The sequence below is a fragment of the Triturus cristatus genome, chromosome 4_1 (assembly GCF_964204655.1).
Source record: "Triturus cristatus chromosome 4_1, aTriCri1.1, whole genome shotgun sequence".
Taxonomy (NCBI): Eukaryota; Metazoa; Chordata; class Amphibia; order Caudata; family Salamandridae; genus Triturus; species Triturus cristatus.
Genome location: NC_140585.1, coordinates 217,593,194 through 217,615,226, shown reverse-complemented (window position 1 = coordinate 217,615,226; position 22,033 = coordinate 217,593,194). Strand labels below are relative to the sequence as shown.

The 22,033-nt window shown below is 41.6% G+C and overlaps 1 protein-coding gene across 1 annotated transcript; it reads left to right on the top strand.

Moving 5' to 3' along the window:
* Positions 1 to 268: 268 nt before the first annotated feature.
* LOC146854108 (olfactory receptor 5AR1-like) lies at positions 269 to 1,231 on the top strand. Its single transcript, XM_085651016.1, has one exon. It carries the CDS (start codon positions 269 to 271, stop codon positions 1,229 to 1,231), a length of 963 nt encoding a protein of 320 aa, XP_085507142.1.
* The last annotated feature ends 20,802 nt before the right edge of the window (positions 1,232 to 22,033 follow it).

Genomic DNA, 22,033 nt, shown 5'->3' with positions numbered 1-22,033 from the left:
TGTAGTGTCAATTAACCAAACGTTGTCAGAAGAAATCAGCTCATTAAACAAATGCTCTATTTTGTTACAGATGTAAGTATCTTGTTACAGTGAACACAGGCTGCTGCCATCAATTTTAACTCCTGTCATAATTAAATGGTTTTACAATGACATTGACGAAAGTTCAACTAACTAGGACTAATGTCTTCCATACTTATGCCACACTAAGCCTTCCAACAAAACCTATGGTCTCTGTTGTCCCATTCTACTTGCACTGAGAAAGCTCTTAATGGACATGGAAGATGTAAATACAACTGTTCACAGTGAATTCACTCTAGTGGGATTGACAGAGGATCCCAGGTTGAAGCTGATTCTCTTTGCAGTGTTCACAGTGGTCTATACCCTCACAGTGATTGGCAACATTGGCATCATTGTATTAATCTGGCTGACCCCTCATCTTCAGACCCCTATGTACTTCTTCCTGAGCCATCTGTCCTTTGTGGATCTTTGCTATTCCTCTGATATTGCCCCTAGAATGCTTGTTGACCTGATTTCTGAAAGTAAGAGGATTTTTCGCGTCAGTTGTGCAATGCAATTGTTCATTTTCTCTGCTGCTGGAACCATTGAGCTTCTGCTTCTGGCAATCATGGCTTACGACCGCTATGTTGCTGTTTGTCAGCCATTGCACTACATGGCCATCATGACTAAGAGTTTATGTGTTCTGCTACTCACTATGGTATACTCTGGTGGGATAATACACTCCATGATAGAGACAGGTTGTATGTTCCGACTGCAATTTTGTCACTGGGAAATTCGTCATTTTTGCTGTGACATCCCTCCTTTGTTAAAGCTTTCATGCACCAACACTTTCATCAATGAGGTAGTATTATTCATATTTGGAGGATCCTTGGCTATTTCTTCACTCCTGGCTGTTTTCGTTTCCTATGCCGCCATCATCTCAGCTGTCGTGCAAATGCGCTCTTCGGCAGCAAGACTTCGGGTCTTTTCCACATGTGCCTCTCACTTCACTGGAGTGACCTTATGTTTTGGAACAATCATTTTTACTTACCTCCGCCCCTCTTCTGCCTATTCTCTTGACCAGGACAAGGCTGTAACTCTATTCTACACTATTGTGATACCGATGTTAAATCCTCTGATCTACAGCCTGCGAAACAAGGATGTGAAAGAAGGTCTGAGGAAAATCATTGAGAGAAAATTCATTTTCAGAGGAATATTTCCTCTAATTTCGTAACTACTTATTACTGATTTTCAGGTTACAAATTAATATGTGTACTGTTGCACACTGTTCATTTTATGATTTTGTTGACCTCTTGTATTTGAACTAAAAGAAAATTAAGCATTTTGTCAGATTGGTTGCAGGCTATGTTAGTTCAATAATGTTACTTCCATTTTGTTTCACCCATCATGAACGAAGATTAGGATAAGTGAATTTATTCACTTAGCAAAGATGCCAATATGGAACTATGTTGACAAAATTGGCATTCACAATATTTAATGGATGTTGTTTGTTCTTTGTTAGTGTGAACATATGTGTATGTTCATCCATGTCAAGAAAATGTGCTAACGTATATTCACTCAAATTGTAAGAATGTAAATTGGGGAACAAAGGTTGTATATGTTTGTTGAGTCTGAATGGAGGATCTTTGTGTAGATACGGCATGCACCACACCCTAGGAAACAGTAAATGTTTTATTCAGATTAAGCCTTGCTTACAGCTTTAGTACAAATAGTTTCTGTCTCCATTGAGGTAACCACCAGAATCACCCGCGCACAAGCATATCAACATTCCATTACATCACCACATTCTGCCATTCACACTTCACCTCTGAAGAACAAGCTCACTTATGCATTGGAAAGAAAACACTCAACACGCACACCTCCTTTTCTACCAAAACAACGAATAAACAAGAACAGCAAAGAATGCTTTACCACAATTGACCAAGAAAGTAACCACCAAGAACCAACACACTAGAGGAAATCAAAGAGAAAGAACTAAACAAAATCCATTCTGCTTCAAAAAAAAACTCAGAATAACAACATTAACTCAGAACAACAATCAGCGCTAATCTCTTATAACAATCATTCAGGACCACATAGAAAGAAAAGTCACATTAATTTAGGTGACAGTTCAAAGTAAGGTGTTCTAACCCCCACTCTGACCATAAATCTCCCCCAGCATTGTAACAGAATACAAATCACAAGACATCTTAGTTGTGAATTCTGATAATGTGAGAGATAAGGATGGTGGTTGCACCACGCAAACATGGCGCAAACTTGAATCCCTGCTATGTCTTGAGATGGTCCTTTATCTGCAACTGAGGCTCAAGTCATAAACTCAGCAATGTACCAATGACAGTGAAGCATCATTTGTGCCACAGGAATGCCAGAGAAGAGTAATTTTCCAAATCATGCAGGACCAGATGTTTCAGCTGTTTTCTAGGGCTCATGAGTCTTCTGTTTTTCCTCTGCCTTATAGGTGCCACAGGGACATCTTTTAGCCCTACACTGTTAAATGTTTATGTCTTCCCTTCGGCTGATATTGTAGAGGTGCATGACTTGACTCTGTTCTCCTATGCTGATGACACACAGATCATTGAGTCTCTGTGCCAAGGATTGTACGAGTTCACCTATTCTCAGCCTCAGCCTTGTGGAGTTGGCAGGATGGATAAGAAACAACTGTCTAAAACTGAAAGGAAATAAGACTGAGGTTTTAGAGATTGACAATCAGCCTCAACTCTGGGACCCTCACAGGTGGCCGAATGAATTGGACTCCTTTCCGAACCCTGGTACGGTGGACAAAGACCGGGGCCTCTGACTGGATTCTAAGCTCACTATAGACCAGCAGGTGGCAGCTATTTGTTTTGGCTTACTAAAATGTATGTGGAAGATATGATGGCTTCTCACTCCTTCTACTCAAAAGAAAATTCTGCAAGCCTTGATCATCACCAGATTGGATTATAGCAATATTCTTTACTTAATAGCGACCAAAGCTGCAGTGCACAGGCTTAAAATTGTGAAAAATCCAGCTCAGCTTTTTTTGACATATTTCCAAATCTGCTTTGGTCTCCACTCATTTCACTGGCACCCTACTAATAATAAACGCATACTCTCCAAAGCTTTATGCTATATGCACAAAACTGTGCTCTGTTGCGGACTTACCAATTCAGGACCAACGGTTCAACCGTACATCCCCAAAATGGTTCTCTGCATTCAGGCAGTTTGAATCTGACATTGATTCCTCAAGTGAAACTGACAAGGCAAGGAGGAAGGTCCTTTTCCTTCCTGGGCCCTACCGTGTGGAACGCTCTTTCTCGAAAGCTGTGTTCATGTGCTTCATTTGTGAAGTTTAGAAAGCATTTAATAACCTGGCTACTCTAATCTTACTTCTTCTGAAATAGCTGCTTACTCAGCGCTGAGAAACGTTGATGAGCTAGCCATGTGCTTTAAAAATCGTAATAAATCAGAAGTCACCTGAATAAAGCATGTATGAATGTAGTCCAAGCAATTCAATTTGGCACATGCAAGTACGCGTTATTAAAGATGGTATATGTAAAATGAGCAAAAAATCAGTTACCACAATGAGAAATTCTCTAATGCTAAGCTAAGATTCGGGGTAAGTTGGAAAGTTTTAAAGCAACTGATGTCAGACAAATATAGCACTGACAATAAAACCAGATGAGGGTTACAATCAACTAAAGTAGAAATGCTCTTGCTCTAGAAAGTAAGTCTGTGAGCAGAAATATAAGGATCATTGGGTCTCATGAAAAAGAAAGGGGATGTCTGCCAACAAAGGTTGACAGGGGCAAGTGCTGGCTAACTACAATCAGTTTCATATAGTTAAAACATAAAATTAAGTCTAAGAGATGCAGAACAAAGGTTCCCACCCCGTAGAACCAATCAAAAAACAATGTCTCAACTGTATTTAGTGTCAATCTCCCTAGTGCCTGAAGCAGAAAGAAAGTTCTGTACACAAAGTGTAAATACAAAGTTTTACCTTAAAATGGATTTGGGCACCTGGGCCCACTCATTTGAATGTTACGATGTACAAATCCCAACTATGGCTAAACTGAAAATGCATAAATCACTTTTTTCACTAAATCTGAGTGTAAAATACTGTATGCACACATATAAGTAATAATTAAACATGTTGCAGGTTAATATATTATTAAGTGAAAATAAATGATGATGACTTTGCGTCATCAATATCACCAACAAGCACCTCAATGTACGTCGCAGTACCTCTGACATGGATGTCATGTTGCTTCATGTTGAACACAAAACCCCACAACTGAACATCTAAGCACTCATTTTGAGGATCACTGATAGGACACCATCATTGCAAAAGCACTGGACCCTCCAGACACTGAAACCAGCCTGCTTTTCAAACTTATGTGATACACTGTCAGGTGTGCAAAAGCACAGGCATCTGCTTCCTACTCCTACATATGATGAGATACATACCCCAAAATATCCAGGCAAAAACACAATACAAGCAAATCACAATGTCAATTGAATCAATGTAATGTTTTGGGGAAAGGGGAATCAATCTCCAGTGGCACATCTATATGCTTCGTGAATACTCATTGTAATCAAAAACTACAAAAAACAGGAAACATAAACAGCTGGAGCACACTGGGTCTACCGCAATGCCTAAAACGGTAACTGCAGTAAGTAAAGTCTTAGTGTTCTCCACACGCTCAATGCAGCAACAAAATAATATATAAGAGGACAGTGTCCTTTCCCAACCTGCAATGCAGCCAACCTGCCCACCTGATCTGTCGTAGCCTTGCATATGGCCTAGGCTGCACTACGTAATGCGCTGGAAATGTATGCTATCCAATAAATAGACTTTTTCATGTTCACCACAAGAAAAATTGAAGGCACCTAACCAATGATTTAAACTAAATGACTGTAGCCCTTGATGTAGCAGTAATTTCATGGTAATTTCTCAATGCAAAACATCAATACCTCTTTTTTACCGTTTAAAGGGGATGGTCCTTTGCCACTGTGCGATCACCATCAGGATACTTTCCATAAATATGAAAACTCTAATGCAAATAATTTTTAAGGCAAAAATGAGAGTTGTGAGTAGTTTTAAAGGGTTTTATTTTCTAATCAAAGTCAAAGTTCTCTGACTCTTCATTCATTAGTCAAATATCAATCAGGTTACAGAATTGAAAAATAGGAAAAAATTGAATTAATTCAGAACATATTATAGATGGCATACAAGGCACCCATAAAGGAAGAAAAACATATTTCTATGTCAGTCATAACTCTTAAAGAGTTCTAACAAAATATAATTCTAGAGTGAGTTGTGCACGGCTAATCAATAATTAATAATTAGCAAAAATCTCCCATAAAGAGAAATTAAATGCATAGGACAAATAGGTCTTTGCAAAGGCAGTTAGTCAAAGCATAAAAGTTAGAGATTTAGCATCTAAACCTGTCTTGTTCCTCTCAGCTGGTTCTCCGTGACGTTGCGCTGTTCCCCTCTGCCTCTCTGTGTCTAACACAGAAGCTGCTTTTGAATGAGCCCCTTCTTTCTCTCTTTTCTCAGAACTTTTAAAAAAACTGTGTGTTCTGCTTCACGTCCTGCTAAAAAAATGAGCAAAAAAGCCAACACCTCTCAGCTAGCAACCAATATTACTGACAAGAATACACGTGACTTGGTCTTCGTAGCTTGTCCAATTGGAGCTTCAGAACACATCGACACCCCATTGGCTGACTGGACACATCATCAATCAGGCGAGTTCTTGTAACACATTTGAGTCTTGTGCTAAATGATCTCATCTCCAAACATCCTAAAAACAATTACACTCTCTGCAACAAAAAGTATTAATTATGCGGAAACAGAGAATACGTATTATAAGAAAAATGTGTGCTTTTCAGTTTTTTTTCACTCCACGTTATGAAGTGAATAAAGCATTGTCTAAACAAACTGCATGGAGATAAAGTATGCAACAAGCAAAGGTCTTTTCATGAAGAGACGGAAACAGGAGGCATAAATTATAAGAAAGGTCTTTTCATGAAGAGACAGAAACAGGGAGGAAGAGCATTCATTTCTTATCTTGAAGGCCGCAGTGAGCTGAGCCTGTCAAAGCAAACTCAGCCTTTCTACACTGTAAAATGCTATTTTGAAAGTTCAAAACACATTTTATAAATGAAATGCACATTCTATAGTGAGGTCAAATCTAAATTAAACACACTTAAACCATGAATTAAATAATTGAGCATGGTTTTACAGGATTCATTAGCAGGCCTCATTCATGTTTTCACTTACACCAAAACATTGTGTGGCATTTGTTTATTAAATGCAGTTTGTCCGAAACTTAAAGCAGCTTTTAGTCATATAGTAATACATACACTGTATAGTTGAAATCTGGGCTCCGCCTCCATCACCCTTTAATAAACAACAATAGCTTTTGGGCGCTGCTCAGATTTCTCTTGGAGATACAATTGGAGCAGGTAGGTCTGCAAAGATTGGCCTCGATCGCAGTGTAAAGGCATGGCTCCAAAAGCCTATATAAATGATTAGATCCAGATAGGCAAAGCCAACGCTCATTAACAAGCTAGTGGCTTGTACATCTGCACTATTCCCTCCTAGTACACTCCAGGTACTGAGCTGGTATTCCTTGGACAATTGCTGGTGATATGTGCCTCTTTTCAGCTTGTTGTGTTTGTGACCCTGATTTCTCTCAATCTCTTGCCTCAATTGTGATTTTACATTTACATCTTGGTTTCATGAGCCATTGCTCCTCTGCTGACTTCTTGATCTTCTCCTAATCAGGTGCATAGAGAAGGCATGGATGCCTTGTAGCTTTACAAAAAAACTCCTTTGTGCACGATGGTTAAACTTTAACCTCTTACTCCTCTGCTCAGTCGATGGTGCAGAAATATTACATGTAATACACTGCATGTGTACTACCTGGATGGCCCCTATACAGAAGCCTACACTTTGTTCACAATTTCTGCAAAAAGAGATCCCCTATCAGAAAAAGCATCAAAGAGCCAATGAGCCAGTGAGGCAAGATGGCGTCTGAGCGGCGGTAGACCGGCACAGCTCCACCCGTCCGGTCCATGCGCAACGTCTTCTGATAATCTCACTGCACCATGCTGTTCTAACTTTTAGAAAAGAGTGGAAAGAAAGAACCGGAAAATATCTGACCTGCTTTGTGACTTCTGGCTGCTTCTGCTTATATGGTTGTCGTCTTGGCTCCGAGGCAGCGCCGGGATCGGCTTGCGTTGCTGGCGGTGCTGTGTTGGAGGGACGGGCTTCCGATTGCCTTTCAAATGGAGAGCTCAACGTGTCAGGCGAGTCAGGCGGCTCCATTATCCTTGCACTGTGCTGTCTTGCGGCCGTTCTCTACGGCATGCCACGTTAAGCTATCGGAGGTCTGGAGACTTCTGACACCGGCGTTGTGTGCAGCACAACAAGGGAATCACAGTGATTGGACGCTACAGAGGATACTTTGTTACTCGGAAGCTAGCAGTTTCAAAAGGAGAAACCAAGCAAAGATGTCAGACCGAGGTACGAAAGGAGGGAAAACCAAAGGTAATCAAGCATTGGCACATACAAATAAACCCATGCAGCCTGAAAGCTTACAAAGACGCCCAGAGACACGAGGATTAAGGAATAAAGGACAAAATGAGCAGAATGGGCTAACAATTGCAGATGACAAAGCAAAACCAAAGCCAAACAGAAAGGCACAAACTATAGCTCACAGCCTTTAATTTCTAATTTGTTCAGCCCAGTGGAAATGGGTATTCTGGGCAACAAGTCTCGAGAAGAAGAGGCAGTTGCAGACCAGTCAGAAGTCTTGGTACCACTCTCAACAGACGGAGGAGTAATATTAAACGCCTCAACGACATCACCAGTGGCCCTTATCGCACAAACAATACACCACACTTCACCGACAAATTCAGATATGATTTGTATGCCAGCAAGGAATACCGAAATCAGTCAGCAGAGAGAAAAGTCTTCGACCGTACCCTCATCTACCGTCTTAGGAGCCGTAGGCCCAGAACTGAAGACAAATAATGTAACAAGTGTAACAAGTGTAACAAATAATATTCAAAAAAATACTGATAGGTCTGAGCTACCCAACGTTCTGGATAGACCTTGCCCAATCACAGATGACTCAGAAATGTATGATACTGGCATATCGTCATCATCATCTAGTGAAAGAGGCAATAAGGAAGGAAAGAATGAATGGGGTGATAGTACTGATTCTGAGACCCTGTGGCAAAAGGTTGCCCAAAAAAAGAAGCAAGAGAGGAAAAAAAGACATAGTGATCGTAAAACCGGGGGTCCTCAGATCAAGATAGTAATCCCGAGCTCAGATGGGATTACTCATCCTCTAAATTTGCGACACCATCAGATTGCAGGTTACGATCAGAGCACATTTCTTCTTCAATTACAACTTTGAGTGGGAATGCTAGAAATATAGTAGAACCTACCCTTGCTGAAGTCTTGCAATCAATCAAGGGGTTTCAGGAAGAAGTTAAACAAGATAATCGGAAAGGCCGACAAGCTACACAAAAACTCCAAGGCGCTATTAGAAAAGTGGTCCGAACATGCACTGAAATTGCTGATAGGATGTCATCTCTGGAAATTCGAACGGAGAATCTAGAGAAAGATGTCTCGACACTGAAAGAACAAGGAGATGCGCATGATGCTATAGTTAAAGACCTAATGGGGAAAATCGAGGAGCAGGAAAATAGAATGCGACGTAATAACTTACGTATCCTCGGAATTCCTGAGGGAACGGAAGGTAATGATCCCAGGGCGTATATCGTATCCCTTTTTAAAGGCGCTTTTTCGGAGATGCAATACTGGGACTGGGACAAAGAAGTACAACGTGCACATAGATTCCCCTTGACACTTTCTAAACGACCCACTTCTCAAAATCAATATCCCCGTGCAATCTTAGTATATTTTGGAAACTTCCTTTTGCGCCAAGCTCTTTTTGATGTTGCTAGGCCAACAAGCAAAAAAGAATATAAAAGCGCTGACAGCTCCACAGTAGCGAGAACGCGAGGATTACGAAGAGCAAGAAACGGAACTTCAAGCCTTCTCCCTTTGAAAAATCAAAACTTCAAACGGCTTTGGAATCCACTAAAAACAACATAAGAGATACCAGCAAAGAAACGAACAGGTATCTCCCACCGAATTGGAACACAGCCTGGTCAAGAGAACACTATCGGTTTGAGCCACATAGGCAAAACAAGAGTATAGGAGACCAGCAAGAATAGATGTCCACACTACAGTAAAGCAAGCCCTGAAGAAGACCTTTCCACGACTTTGTAGGTCCATATACAAAGGTCGAAACGCGTAGGCTATATATAAAAACCAGTCTAGCAGAGATCCTGAAAAAACAGGGATAGCGGAAATAACTTCCTTTTTTTCCCTCCCCTAAATAACAGGAACCTAATAAATATAAGGTTACCCCATGCCTGAACATTGAAAACATTGTTTCTGACTCTGCATAGGACCAGCAAAATCCAACTATTTTGAGGAACAATTAGTTTAAGGTCCCAAAGGTGAAAAATATTGGACTTTTTCATATAGATTTGAAAAAACTAATGGTGGAGAACCTAGTTACATAACGTCATATTATTTGTTTTTTGTATATGTTTGTGTAAAAAATGTAAATATTATGTACAGGATATATGTGTGAATATTGTAAAAAACAAAGGAGCCTATTGTTGTAGAGTTTACCCTGTATATAGAAAATTGTGAAAAAAGCAAAATGATATTGGTTTTCTCAGTCAATAAAAAGGACTGATGATCAAATAGTACTGTGATTTATGGGTTCAGAGGTAAACATATGTTTATAATAAAAAAGAATATAATGGCATCCCTTTCTTTACCAGGCCAGATTTTGCCCATGCCACCGTTGAACGTCGATGGAGATTGAGACAGCTATTCACGCCATTTCAGCAAGCAGGAGCTACAGTATACTTACAGAATCCGGCACGGTTAAAAATTATCTTCAATGGGGCTACTCGTACTTTTATGTCAGAAATTCAAGCTCAAGCTTATCTACAGGAGATTACAAAAACAAATAGAGATAGACCCACAAGCTGAATTGATATTAACTTAATACTCAAGGTTTAGGGTCACTTAAAGGTCTGAATTGGGAGCAACATGATAGGTTTTGAAACTGATAAAAAAAAAAATGTGCAGTTTAGGACATGGGACCGGACCGGAGGGATGGTTTGAGACACTGCCGTCTTAGATGTTCACACCCTGGTTCAAGTTGAACCAGGTAGGCCTCAGTGGTTGGTGGTGGGGGGGTGGGGTCTTTGGGAGGGGGGAAGAGGAAGGGCAGGGGAAGGGAGAGGGTAATGGGTTGACCCTAAGAAAATCTGTTCTATTAATGAGCTTTTTCTTAAATGTTTTTTAAATATTTAAATTCTCCTATTCTTTATACTGGAGCGACAATAGGAGACATTATTATGATTTGACTAGGGTCTTCTTGAATGGGCTTAACTTTAAGCATAAGAAATGAGCAAACTACGCATAGCCACATTAAATATTTGTGGTTTGAATGACCCAAGGAAACGTCGTAATACCGCAGTAGCCCTTAAATTATTGAAAGCTGATATCTTATGTCTAGAGCAGACACATATTGATAGGACGCAGACTCACCTTTTAGGCACACTAGGATTTAAATTAATAGGCGCCACCTCACAGAGTGTTAGGACACGGGGGGTCGCAAAATTATCCGCCAAAAGTACACTTCAATTCTCACGTACATCAGTAGATCATAATGGGATGTGGGTTATAACTGAATGCCGAAGGGAAAATGGAGCTATAATCACGATATGTACCGTCTATGGCAGTATTGTTGATGATTCTGCAGTTTTTGATTTTTTAAATAATGAATTGGCCGAGTGGTCGCTGCCTATTATTATATGCGGCGATTTCAGTATAAATATACCACCAAGTCAAAGTATCTCCTCAGACACTAACTGGAATTATATAGGGAGGGAACCTAAGGTGTTTAAAGCCTTTAAGACCCTAAGCCAGGAGCAAGCATTAATTGATGTTTGGCAATCATATTATTCTACTGACCCAGGCTACACCTTTTACTCTTTTCCGCATAGAAAACCTGTCAGATTAGATTACATTCTTGCATCCTACACTATTCTCCATAAGTGTTCAATTGAAAAACATACACGAATCATGTCGGATCACAATCCTTTGGTTTTAGAAATAAGAGGGGAAACAAGGGTTAACCAAGATATGATTAGTTGGTCATTCGATCGCTCTCTGCTCTCAAATGACGCATACTGCAAACATATGAGACAATGGATCCCCCAATTTATTACAGAGAATTTGGCCAGTACCAAGATAGAAGTGGTTTGGGATGCACTCAAGGCCGCTATAAGGGGAGAGACAATTAGTCTTTCGGTAGCTTTTAATAGGGACAAACGTTTATCATTGGATCTTTTACAAGTACAACTGGCAGCCGCAGAAGAAAATCTGATTAAGGTATATAGAGAGGGGGAAGATCCTACAGTAGCATTGGCGAAAATACTTACAGCTAAATCATTAGTTATGGAGGTCATTGCTAAAAATGCAGCAGATAAACTAGAGATTTGGAGAAAAGAAGCGTACGAATGTAGTGAACAAGTTGGACACCATCTTGCAGTTAGAGCTAGACAAAAAGCAACAAAAAATACTATTACAGCCGTGAATGACATCTCTCAGACTATAATTACAGATCCAGAAGGGATACGTAATGAATTGTTTAGATATTATCAACATTTATATCAAGAATCTACCAAATCCCAGCCAGATCGTATTACGTCTTATCTTAATCAAATCTCAACAGAACAACTATCTTCAGATGATCAGGCTCAACTTGAGGTGCCTCCTCAGTGGGTCGATGTCCTGCTGTGTATCAATAGTCTCTCTAATAGTAAGGCTACAGGCCTAGATAGTATCCCGGCCGAGTTTTATAAGAAATTCTCGACAGAAATAAGAGAAGCTATGCTTCCGTTATTTAAACATGTCTTTAAGGGGGGAAGACCACCAGAATCATGGTCGCAAGCAAAAATAATTGTCTTTTTGAAAAAACATAAACCAGTACTAGAGCCTGCTTCTTATCGGCCAATTACATTAATAAATACGGATAGTAAAATCTATTCTAAAATATTAGCGACTAGATTAGCAGGGGTGATCCATAAAATAATATCCCCAAGGCAACATGGATTCATCCCGGGACGTGGTACCACAGATCATATAAGAAGAACCCTTTCACTTTTTGATACAGTACAAATTTCCGGAAATCCCATGGCACTTATCTTACTTGATGCCGAGAAAGCCTTCGACAGAGTCTCCTGGACATTTCTCTGGGAGTCTCTGTCGAGGGTTGGGATTGGCCAACAGTTTATACAAGCATTTAAGATGCTGTATTTTCATCCAACCGCCAAATTATTTATAAATGGTTCACTTACTAATTCTTTTAAAATAACCCGTGGCACACGTCAGGGATGTCCCAGCTCACCGCTACTTTTTGCCATCTATATCGACCCCTTCTTACGCATTTTAGAATATAATCAGAGGATCAAGCCAATTGTCAGTCAAGGCTGAGAAACAAAAGTATTGGCGTATGCCGATGACATAGCACTCGTAACATCCAACCCGAAAGAATCAATGGCAGATAGAGCAGGAAGCGTTAAAATTCGGCCTTGTGGCCGGATACTCCTTAAACAAAACTTAAACCCAGATCATTTGTAAAAATGTCAACATGGGCGATGACATGAGACAGGTAAGGAATGCTACTTATTTGGGGGTAGATATTTCTGCCAATATCGAAATGCTAGTTGAAGCATATATCGATCCAATGATCAATAAAATAGAACCAGAATTGAGACGACTCCACAACTTGCATCTTTCTATAATTGGAAGATGCAATATAATTAAAATGATCTTTTTCCCTAAAATCCTATATCTGATAAGAGCTATCCCACTGGAATTTAATCCCAAATGTATAAAAAAGATTGAAGATATGTTCTCCCGGTTTATTTGGTCTTATGGCAAACCTAAAAGGGCATATAGGTTCCTCTCTCTACCAAGGAATAAGGGCGGCTTGGCTCTTCCAAACATTAAACTTTATTATTGGGCAACTACTCTTTTATAAAATCATACCCTTTTCTCTGATAAACCACTAGATGAGCTGCCCAGCTATGTCCCCACACCTATAGAATTAATAATGGGCAATCAGGCTTGGGGTTGGGCCTGGAAATTCCTAAATGACTCCCACTATGAAAAGGTACGTTATAAAACGCTGGTTGCAGGATATAAAACTATGAAGGCAATTCTGAAGATGTTGGGACTGGGTCGTTTGAATTATTAGACTCCGATAAATAATAATTCTAATTTGCTGGGAATATTTACAGATCTTACAACTAAGAGATGGATAGATAAAGGCTTAACCAAGCTTGGATATTTTTATTCTCTCACGAATATAATCACCTTTGAAAATCTCAAAATACAATATGGATTAGATTGGAGAGATTTTTTTAAGTATCTACAAATACGTGATTTTTTAAGTAGGAAGGGTGGGGGACCAATAGGATTTTTAAGCAACTCCATTATAGATAAATTAAGACAGAACAGTCTATCAATCGGGATGGTATATAATTCGCTCAATTCCTTGATGATGGATGACATGGGACATCGGGCTAACAAATGGAAAGAAGAAATAGATGTTTCACCTGATCTATTTCTATATTCCACAGAACTAGCACAGAAGCTTTTAATACCAGCACGACTGCAGGCGCAGTATTATAAAACCTGTTTTTCACTTTATTTTACTCCAAAAAGGATTGCTAAATGGGGAACTGGTAAGGGGACTCTATGCCCGCGATGCTCGCTGCCTCATGTGGACTTAGAGCAAATGCTGGCATCATGTTCCACACTAAATATCTTAAAATCTGATATTAAGAGATTTTTAAAAGAGACTTTAGGAAAAGATATTAATTTCTCTTCCGCCCTGACCTGCTTAGGGGTAGATCAGGAGACCCAAGGGATGCCCGGAGAACAATATATTTTTATAAGTATGTCAATATATCGCCTTACCCTTACATCAGCCTGGTTAGATCCATCTCCGCCAGTATATCATCAGTGGCTATCACGGTTAATTGCGAATTATAATTTTGAAAAAGCTCTATATAGGAAAAGAGGGATCCAATCCCGCTCAAAAGGTCTAAAAATTTGGGAACCATTGACTAAATGGCTTGGGAATTAAAGGACTTTATAAAAGGATAGTACATGTAATTAGAGGGTCAACCTAGGTAAAGGGAGGGGGGAGGGGTGGCAGAAAAAGTATAAAAATGTGCATGAAACTATAATTTAGAAATGTTACAAATGTGACTTAACATTTTTCTTTTTTTGTGTGTGTTTGATTTTTTTTTTCTTTTACGCTATAAGATCACTGTATAGTATTGAAATCATGCACTAATAAAAAATATTAAAAAAATAAAAGAGCCAATGAGCCATCAGCATACCTGAGTCAGACAGGTGAAAGATGCAACATTCCCATTCTCTGTTCTCCTCCTTCATTTGCACCAGGCCAGATCAGTAATGCAATTACTTTTCTCTGTTTTTCTGTTTCATTTCCACCAAACCACATCTGCTCAGCACATACACACCGACATTTCATGGCATCATCACATTCACTCAGCGACACACGCTCTACCTTACACCAGCTCACTAATGAAGGGAAAGGGTAGAAACAAGACAAAACTTTTCTGATTTGTATATTGGTGGAGAGGGTAGTCCGTTGCAATGGTAAGGAACAGTAAAAATATTAAAATGCTCCCCCCACCATCGTAGAAGATCCGCATGGCGAGGAAAGCATTACATTTTTGCTTTTCAAAAAGAAAATGCCTTTCTGGGGTTTTCTTTTTTGGAAGAAAAAGCAATACCGTTTGCTGCAGGGCTGCATCCTTATGACGCAGCCCTGCAGCAAACAGTAAAATGTATTGACAGAAACTGCAGTGATTGCGGTTCCTGCCAATGCCTATGTAAATCACTGCCTGCTTGGTGGCCATATATAAATTAGGTGGGTGGCCTCTCCACCAAGTGGACTGAGTGATTTACTCTGTCCCCATTGCGGAATGGTGGGCTGCCTGCCTACATATAAATCAGGCCCATAGTATGTAACTGATGTACATAACAAAGTGAGGGATGGAATGCTTGAATTAATCTAAGGCACTGGTAATTACTCTGGGCCACATCCCAGTCCATCCTTATTTTGCACACCATGCCAACTAAGTTGGGACACATGCCATATACAAATCAGTCTTGACCCTGCCCAGGTTGATCGGCAAATTGGGAACAGAGCACTTTCCAGGGGGCACTAGGGTGAAAAACACTGGTATCAGGAAACAGGACATGTGTCCAATATCATAACAATAACGTTCGTAAACAAAGCATTCCACTACCAGGTTAGTTCATTAACTGTGAATTTCAATACAAACAAAATTCGAGAGGCACAGAAGATGCAGAGATGTGGGGTTCTGTCAAGTCTGTGGCTGTAATTAGACCGGTGGTGTCAATTAAATATGGGGACAAAGTCCCTCTCTTTGTCTACCTTTAAATTGGTTCTGGTTAGTTCTGCCCCTTCCCCTGGGTTTGGCTCCAAATTGTCTAGGAGGGCAACGGGCAGGCAGGCCCAGGTGTGAGCTGTATATGTTAGTGACATGATAGACAGCTTTAGAAGTCAGGAAGAGGTGCGCCCAGCCCTCAGGTGACCCGTTGAAGCACAGGGAGGGCTGAGTACAAACCCCAAGATCACCCTGCTCAGGAGAGGAACACCCTGCCTCACTTCCAAGGCCCTTTGTCCCTGTCTCAAAGTAATACAAATCACACCATAGCAGAGCCATTAGCAGTGATGTGACCATGGACACTGGCTGAAAGGCACATTTTGTTTAGGCCAATAAAGGCAAACTTTCAAAAAGTGGCTTTTTCAGAATAGTAACTTCAAATCTGACTTTATCATTTAAGAGGATTTTATATTACAATTCACGTGAGTGGAAGAAGTATTTATCTATCTGCTCGCAAAGTAATGTTATCACCTATTAAGTGTGATAAAATAACCCAGCAATAGTATATGGGAGAGATAGCCTTTAGAAGTTTTTCAATAGATGCATGGCCACTCCTCTCCAAGCCTTTTTATGGGCTGGGAGACCCTAGTAAATATAGAGGGGAGGAGGCCCCCCTCCCCATGCCAATCTCGACACTGGGGACCCCATCCCCTGGTGCCCACCCAGGGAACCCACCATACACTTGTTGGGGGCAGTTGGGGGGTGTCCAAGGACACCTACACCCCCAGCTGGGTACCCGCATGTAGGGGGAGCCAGCATTGCGCCTGCCTCAAGGGAGCAGCTTCTAATGCTCCTTCCTCCGGGAGCATTATTTTTATTTGTTTCACTTTCCGCATTAGCTCAGGCAGGGAAACAGATACAAATTTTGCTCCCAGCATGCGGGAGCATTTTTAGACTCCCGCCATCTGGTAGCAGACTATTGTTTAAATGCTGCACTGGTGCAGGCAGAGAAACCAATATATGTCACAGAGGTGGGCTCCCCGGCACATAGCTAGTGAGCTAGCCCCAAGGGATGGTGTGCCCGGGGTTATTAATGGCTCTAGGAGGGGAGCCATGCGGCCCCCCTTCCCATTTTAAGTAATTGTGATTCACAGTGGGCTTCCCAGTGCCTTTAGAGGTTTAGGGAAGGAGCCCTCTTACACATTTTAAAAAAATGTCACCCACTGATGCCTCTGATGGCTTGTGGAGGGGGACCACATGCCCTCGCTCCATATTCACACTAATTTTAGTCTCAGAGGTGGACTCTTTGGGGCCTGTCATGGCTCGTGGAGGGGGGTCATGCTGCCCCTCTCCCCTTTGTTAATGAAATTGACCCCAGGGCCTCTGGATGCACAGGAAAGGGGGCCACCTTTGTTATACTCTTCCAGTACAGAATACTATGCTTATCCTAACTTCAAAACTTTTCCCACTTTGTATGTGTTCTGTGTAGTGCAGCACACATGCCAAGTCGTAAAAGAAAAGAGAAATAAAAGCATTTTTCTGTGCTAGCATTTATTTGAAATGTGTTTTATGCACAACCCTGTCTATCTCGGGTGGTTCCATGGGAGTGCAGATACACCACCCATGGAACACCCATTTGGTGCTAAGTAATGTAAAGCAGCGATATGGCCTGCTTCATGTTTCCTTCAACTGATTATTTCCAGTGCAAAACAGGTTTTTCTCTAAAAGGTAAATGGGGAAAAGAGGTTTTGCATTGATTTGCATCACATTTGTGATGCAAACACGGCACAAAACATTTCCCCCCACTGTCATGCTGATAAGGACATACACATCTTCTCTATAAAGATATTATGATGGCGTCAATGGTGACTTGGGTGGGCAGATCGAGCAAAATTGAGATTGTATTGTGATCAACTTCCGTGCCCCCTAATTTAGAAGGTTTCTTTTTTTTAAAAAACTTTGTAGTATAAATATTGACATGAGCAATGTAGAAATATAATTCATGGACCTAAAAGAATAGTTATGGTATATCTAACAACTTACCACTGTTAGATCTGTTATAACTTTTGCAGACAACACCGAACTCATCCTGTCACTCACCGACGACTGCACCACCACCAGTGCCAGCTTCCACAGGTGCATGACAAACATCGTCGACTGGATGAAGAACAACTGCCTGTAGCTGAACACAAACAAGACAGAAGAACTGATCTTTGGCAACAGCACCAACACATGGAAATACTGCTAGTGGCCATCAGACCTAGGACCCACACCCACTCCCTCCAACCATGTTAGAAACGTCAGAATTATCATTGAAAACAAGCTTACTATGAAATCACAGATTTACCCCATCTCCTCCGCCTGCTTACTCACTTTGCCCTTGCTACGTAAGATCTTCAAGTGGCTAACCAAAACCGGTCCTAGGATGCTTGGTTCCATTCCAGGGAGGACCTGGCTTGACGGTTCAGGCTGGACTATTCCCATGAGGCACAGGGTCAAGACTGATTTGCATATGGCTGGGTTCAAACTGGAATGGCATGGTGGGCAAAAAGGTGATGGATTTGGGCCCAGATCTCTGTGCTGGGGTGAATGTATGACATTGTTCTGCATTCTGTCCATCAACTGTTGTTTTTGCATTTGTCACCCCGAGTGAGACGGGTATGCTCAGACGTGAGTCCCGTGCTCTCCATGCCACTGGAATCAAACTATCCTGGCTGAAGAGGGGTGAAACCCCGAAACCGGTCCTAGGATGCTTGGTTCCAGTCCAGGGAGGACCTGGCTTGGCAGTTCGGGCTGGACTGTTCCCATGAGGCACAGGGTCAAGACTGATTTGCATATGGCTGGGTTCAAACTGGAATGGCATGGTGGGCAAAAAGGCGATGGATTTGGGCCCAGATCTCTGTACTGGGGTGAATGTATGACATTGTTCTGCATTCTGTCCATCAACTGTTGTTTTTGCATTTGTCACCCCGAGTGGGACGGGTATGCTCAAACGAGATTCCTGTGCTCTCCATGCCACTGGAATCAAGCTATCCTGGCTGAAGAGGGGTGAAACCCCGAAACCTGTCCTAGGATGCTTGGTTCCAGTCCAGGGAGGACCTGGCTTGGCAGTTCAGGCTGGACTGTTCCCATGAGGCACAGGGTCAAGACTGATGTGCATTTGGCTGGGTTCAAACTAGAATGGTAGGCAAAAAGGCGATGGATTTGGGCCCAGATCTCTGTAGTGGGGTGAATGTATGACATTGTTCCTCATTCTGTCCATCAACTGTTGTTTTTGCATTTGTCACCCCGAGTGGGACGGGTATACTCAGACGTGAGTCTCGTGCTCTCCATGCCACTGGAATCAAGCTATCCTGGCTGAAGAGGGGTGAAACCCCGAAACCTGTCCTAGGATGCTTGGTTCCAGTCCAGGGAGGACCTGGCTTGGCAGTTCAGGCTGGACTGTTCCCATGAGGCACAGGGTCAAGACTGATGTGCATTTGGCTGGGTTCAAACTAGAATGGTAGGCAAAAAGGCGATGGATTTGGGCCCAGATCTCTGTAGTGGGGTGAATGTATGACATTGTTCCTCATTCTGTCCATCAACTGTTGTTTTTGCATTTGTCACCCCGAGTGGGACGGGTATACTCAGACATGAGTCCTGTGCTCTCCATGTCACTGGAATCAAGCTATCCTGGGTGAAGAGGGGTGAAACCCCGAAACCGGTCCTTGGATGCTTGGTTCCAGTCCAGGGAGGACCTGGCTTGGCAGTTCGGGCTGGACTGTTCCCATGAGGCACAGGGTCAAGACTGATTTGCATATGGCTGGGTTCAAACTGGAATGGCATGGTGGGCAACAAGGCGATGGATTTGGGCCCAGATCGCTGTACTGGGGTGAATGTATGACATTGTTCTGCATTCTGTCCATCAACTGGTGTTTTTGCATTTATCACTGTAATTGAAAGCTTTCATGACAGGTTGTGACAGGTTGTATGATACGTCGAATGACATCTTGGACTAGGTCTGCAGCTGATGACACACTTGTAACAGAACAAACGAACATGTGTGGAAAATATTGCAATGTACCTGAAATTCTCCTCGAGTTACAACTGATGATATCCTTTAATCAGATTCAGGCAAGCAAATAACTTCGCACTACTCAATTGTGTTCTCATGTCGGCAGTTAGTGGGCCTGGATGTTGTTACCTTTCAATTGTCTTGTTTGCTTGATGTATTACCATGCAGAGGCATACAGGGCCTTCACTGTCAATTTTGGGTACTACCACTGTGGGAGAAACCCATGGCGTTAGAAGGCTCAACCCAAGAAGTGGGACGTTCAATTATATTGTGTTTGAGAAAATATTCAAATTTTTTTTCAACAGCTTCCTGTAAGTGTAACTTTGAGCAATAGGACGGATGTCCTAATTAATGTGTAATTGAACTTTCATACTCTTAGGTTTTCCCCAACCCATGAAATAACGAAGGGAACTGACTTACTATTTCATGATGAGCATTCATGTTATAGTTCACGGATATAAGTCCCACATCAGCAGCTGAGCTGAACCTGAGTAAACAGGCACTTGACACCGAACCTTGAGGTACATGTATAGGTGCTTTTACTTCAGTTTTTTTCATGCTTCATTGTTGCTACAAAGGAACCTTGACTTTTTGTGGTGTCTATGAAGCCCACGTATACACTTTAGATTTCAATGGTGTAAATGGGGGCAATGGAGACAGTTCATTATATTTCTCCTCAGGCATAACATCATTGGCGTGCCAGTATCAATAATGAACGGTATTGAACAACCATTGACTTTCAGTGTGATCTTTGGACAATGTTTGAATGACTTTTGTGCTTTGTCATGTCGATTTCTCTTGGACCGGTGTTTTTCCTCACAGGTGGCCAGTCCAACATGTGCATGCTTTTCCGACATAGTACAACTATATTCTTCACTGTCACTTGCTATTGATATGAAAGAGCTGTTTGACTGTTGACTTCGTTTGGTGTTGATTTGCCTCAGCTGATGTGGTCTCTGGGCCTAATGGGCGTGCGTCGAACGTCGCTTCTGCAAGTTTGGGCTCCCCTTTTGTCTTTCCGCAGTGATGCCCTTACTTTTTCCTTTGCCTTGAACAACGTCACAAAATTGTTCTCCTTTCCACAGCCCTTGCAGATCTTCCCATTGGCAGGACATTAGCTCATGTAGAAATGAAAATCCATACCTGAAGCACAACTTCTTTTTCTGTGGAGAAATCACTTTGGGTCTATCTGCCTTGTGCTCTGGTTTATTTCTCACATTCAAGACTGAATCACTCTGTCCACTTTCGGCCTCCAGATCAGCAGCTTGTTGATCAGCAAGCTCTTCAGCTCTGGCAGCCATTATAACTCGCTCCTGGCTAAGAGTTCCTCTCAGCATTCATCATCTGAAAGAATCTGACAAGCATCCGTCAATCACTCAGAGGGGTAAAGCTTCCTCATCATTACATTTATTGAGCTTATAGTGTTTAATAAGTGTATTCAGTCTCTCAACAAATTTGTCAATGGTCTCACTGATTTTTTGTCACTCTTGACTGAATATGTACCTTTCATAATCAACATTTGGCATTGGATTGAACTTGAGATTCAAGGATGCTTTGATTTGACTGTATGTAATTTCGTCATTTAGTTGCATTTTCTTTATGACTTCATTTACACCTTCACCTTCGAGGTCCTTAAGGTACTTGATAATCTATCAACTTCTTCTGTAGCATCAATGAAATCACCAGATGTTTCTATCTAGGCAGTCCATCTGTCGCCAAATTCAACTTTTTGGTGGTATCAAAAGGCAGGGGTGGTTTCAAGAACACAGCAGAATTATAACCATTAATGCGATTGGCTGACACTGAGGGTGGAGGTTCTTCTGAGACAGTCTGCTGTCCATTAGGACCTGCTTCATCCATGCCATCTTTAAGCCCCTGTGCTCTGCGAGCCTCTGGGTCATCTTGGACAGCCTGTGGAACCTTGACCCTCCCTCTTGGTCTCCATTGGAGCCCTTTACATTACACCTTGTTCTGCAAAACTTTAAATATGCCTTTTTGTAAGGAAAAAACATATTCCCAATTTGACAGTTTGGTTTCTCTGGATGTTTGGATTAATCACGTTGAGCTAATATTTAACTCTTTTAGTAAGTCTTTCATTAATGAGAATGAGCCTAAGGCCAAATTCTGATTCAGAAAGTCACAACTGCTCCATCAAGTAGAAGGGGAAAGGCCCGGCCGAGAAGTAGCAAGGGGAAAGCCCCAGATGATCTTCCCAGTGGGCACATTTAAACACTGAGCAGATATAGGGTTGTCAGTTCTGCCAGTAGTGTTAAATGAGGCAGGGACCTTCCCATTAGACAGAATCAATTATATTGCTGATATTTAAAAAGGGCATAAGAGTGACCCCAACAATTACTGACACATATCTCTCCTGGGTTCATCTGTAATGCGGTTAGAAAGGGTCCATTTGGTTAGATT

What these genes read in the sequence shown, in the direction of transcription:
- LOC146854108 (XM_085651016.1), top strand. Translation starts at nt 269, where the DNA reads ATGGACATGGAAGATGTAAATACAACTGTTCACAGTGAATTCACTCTA.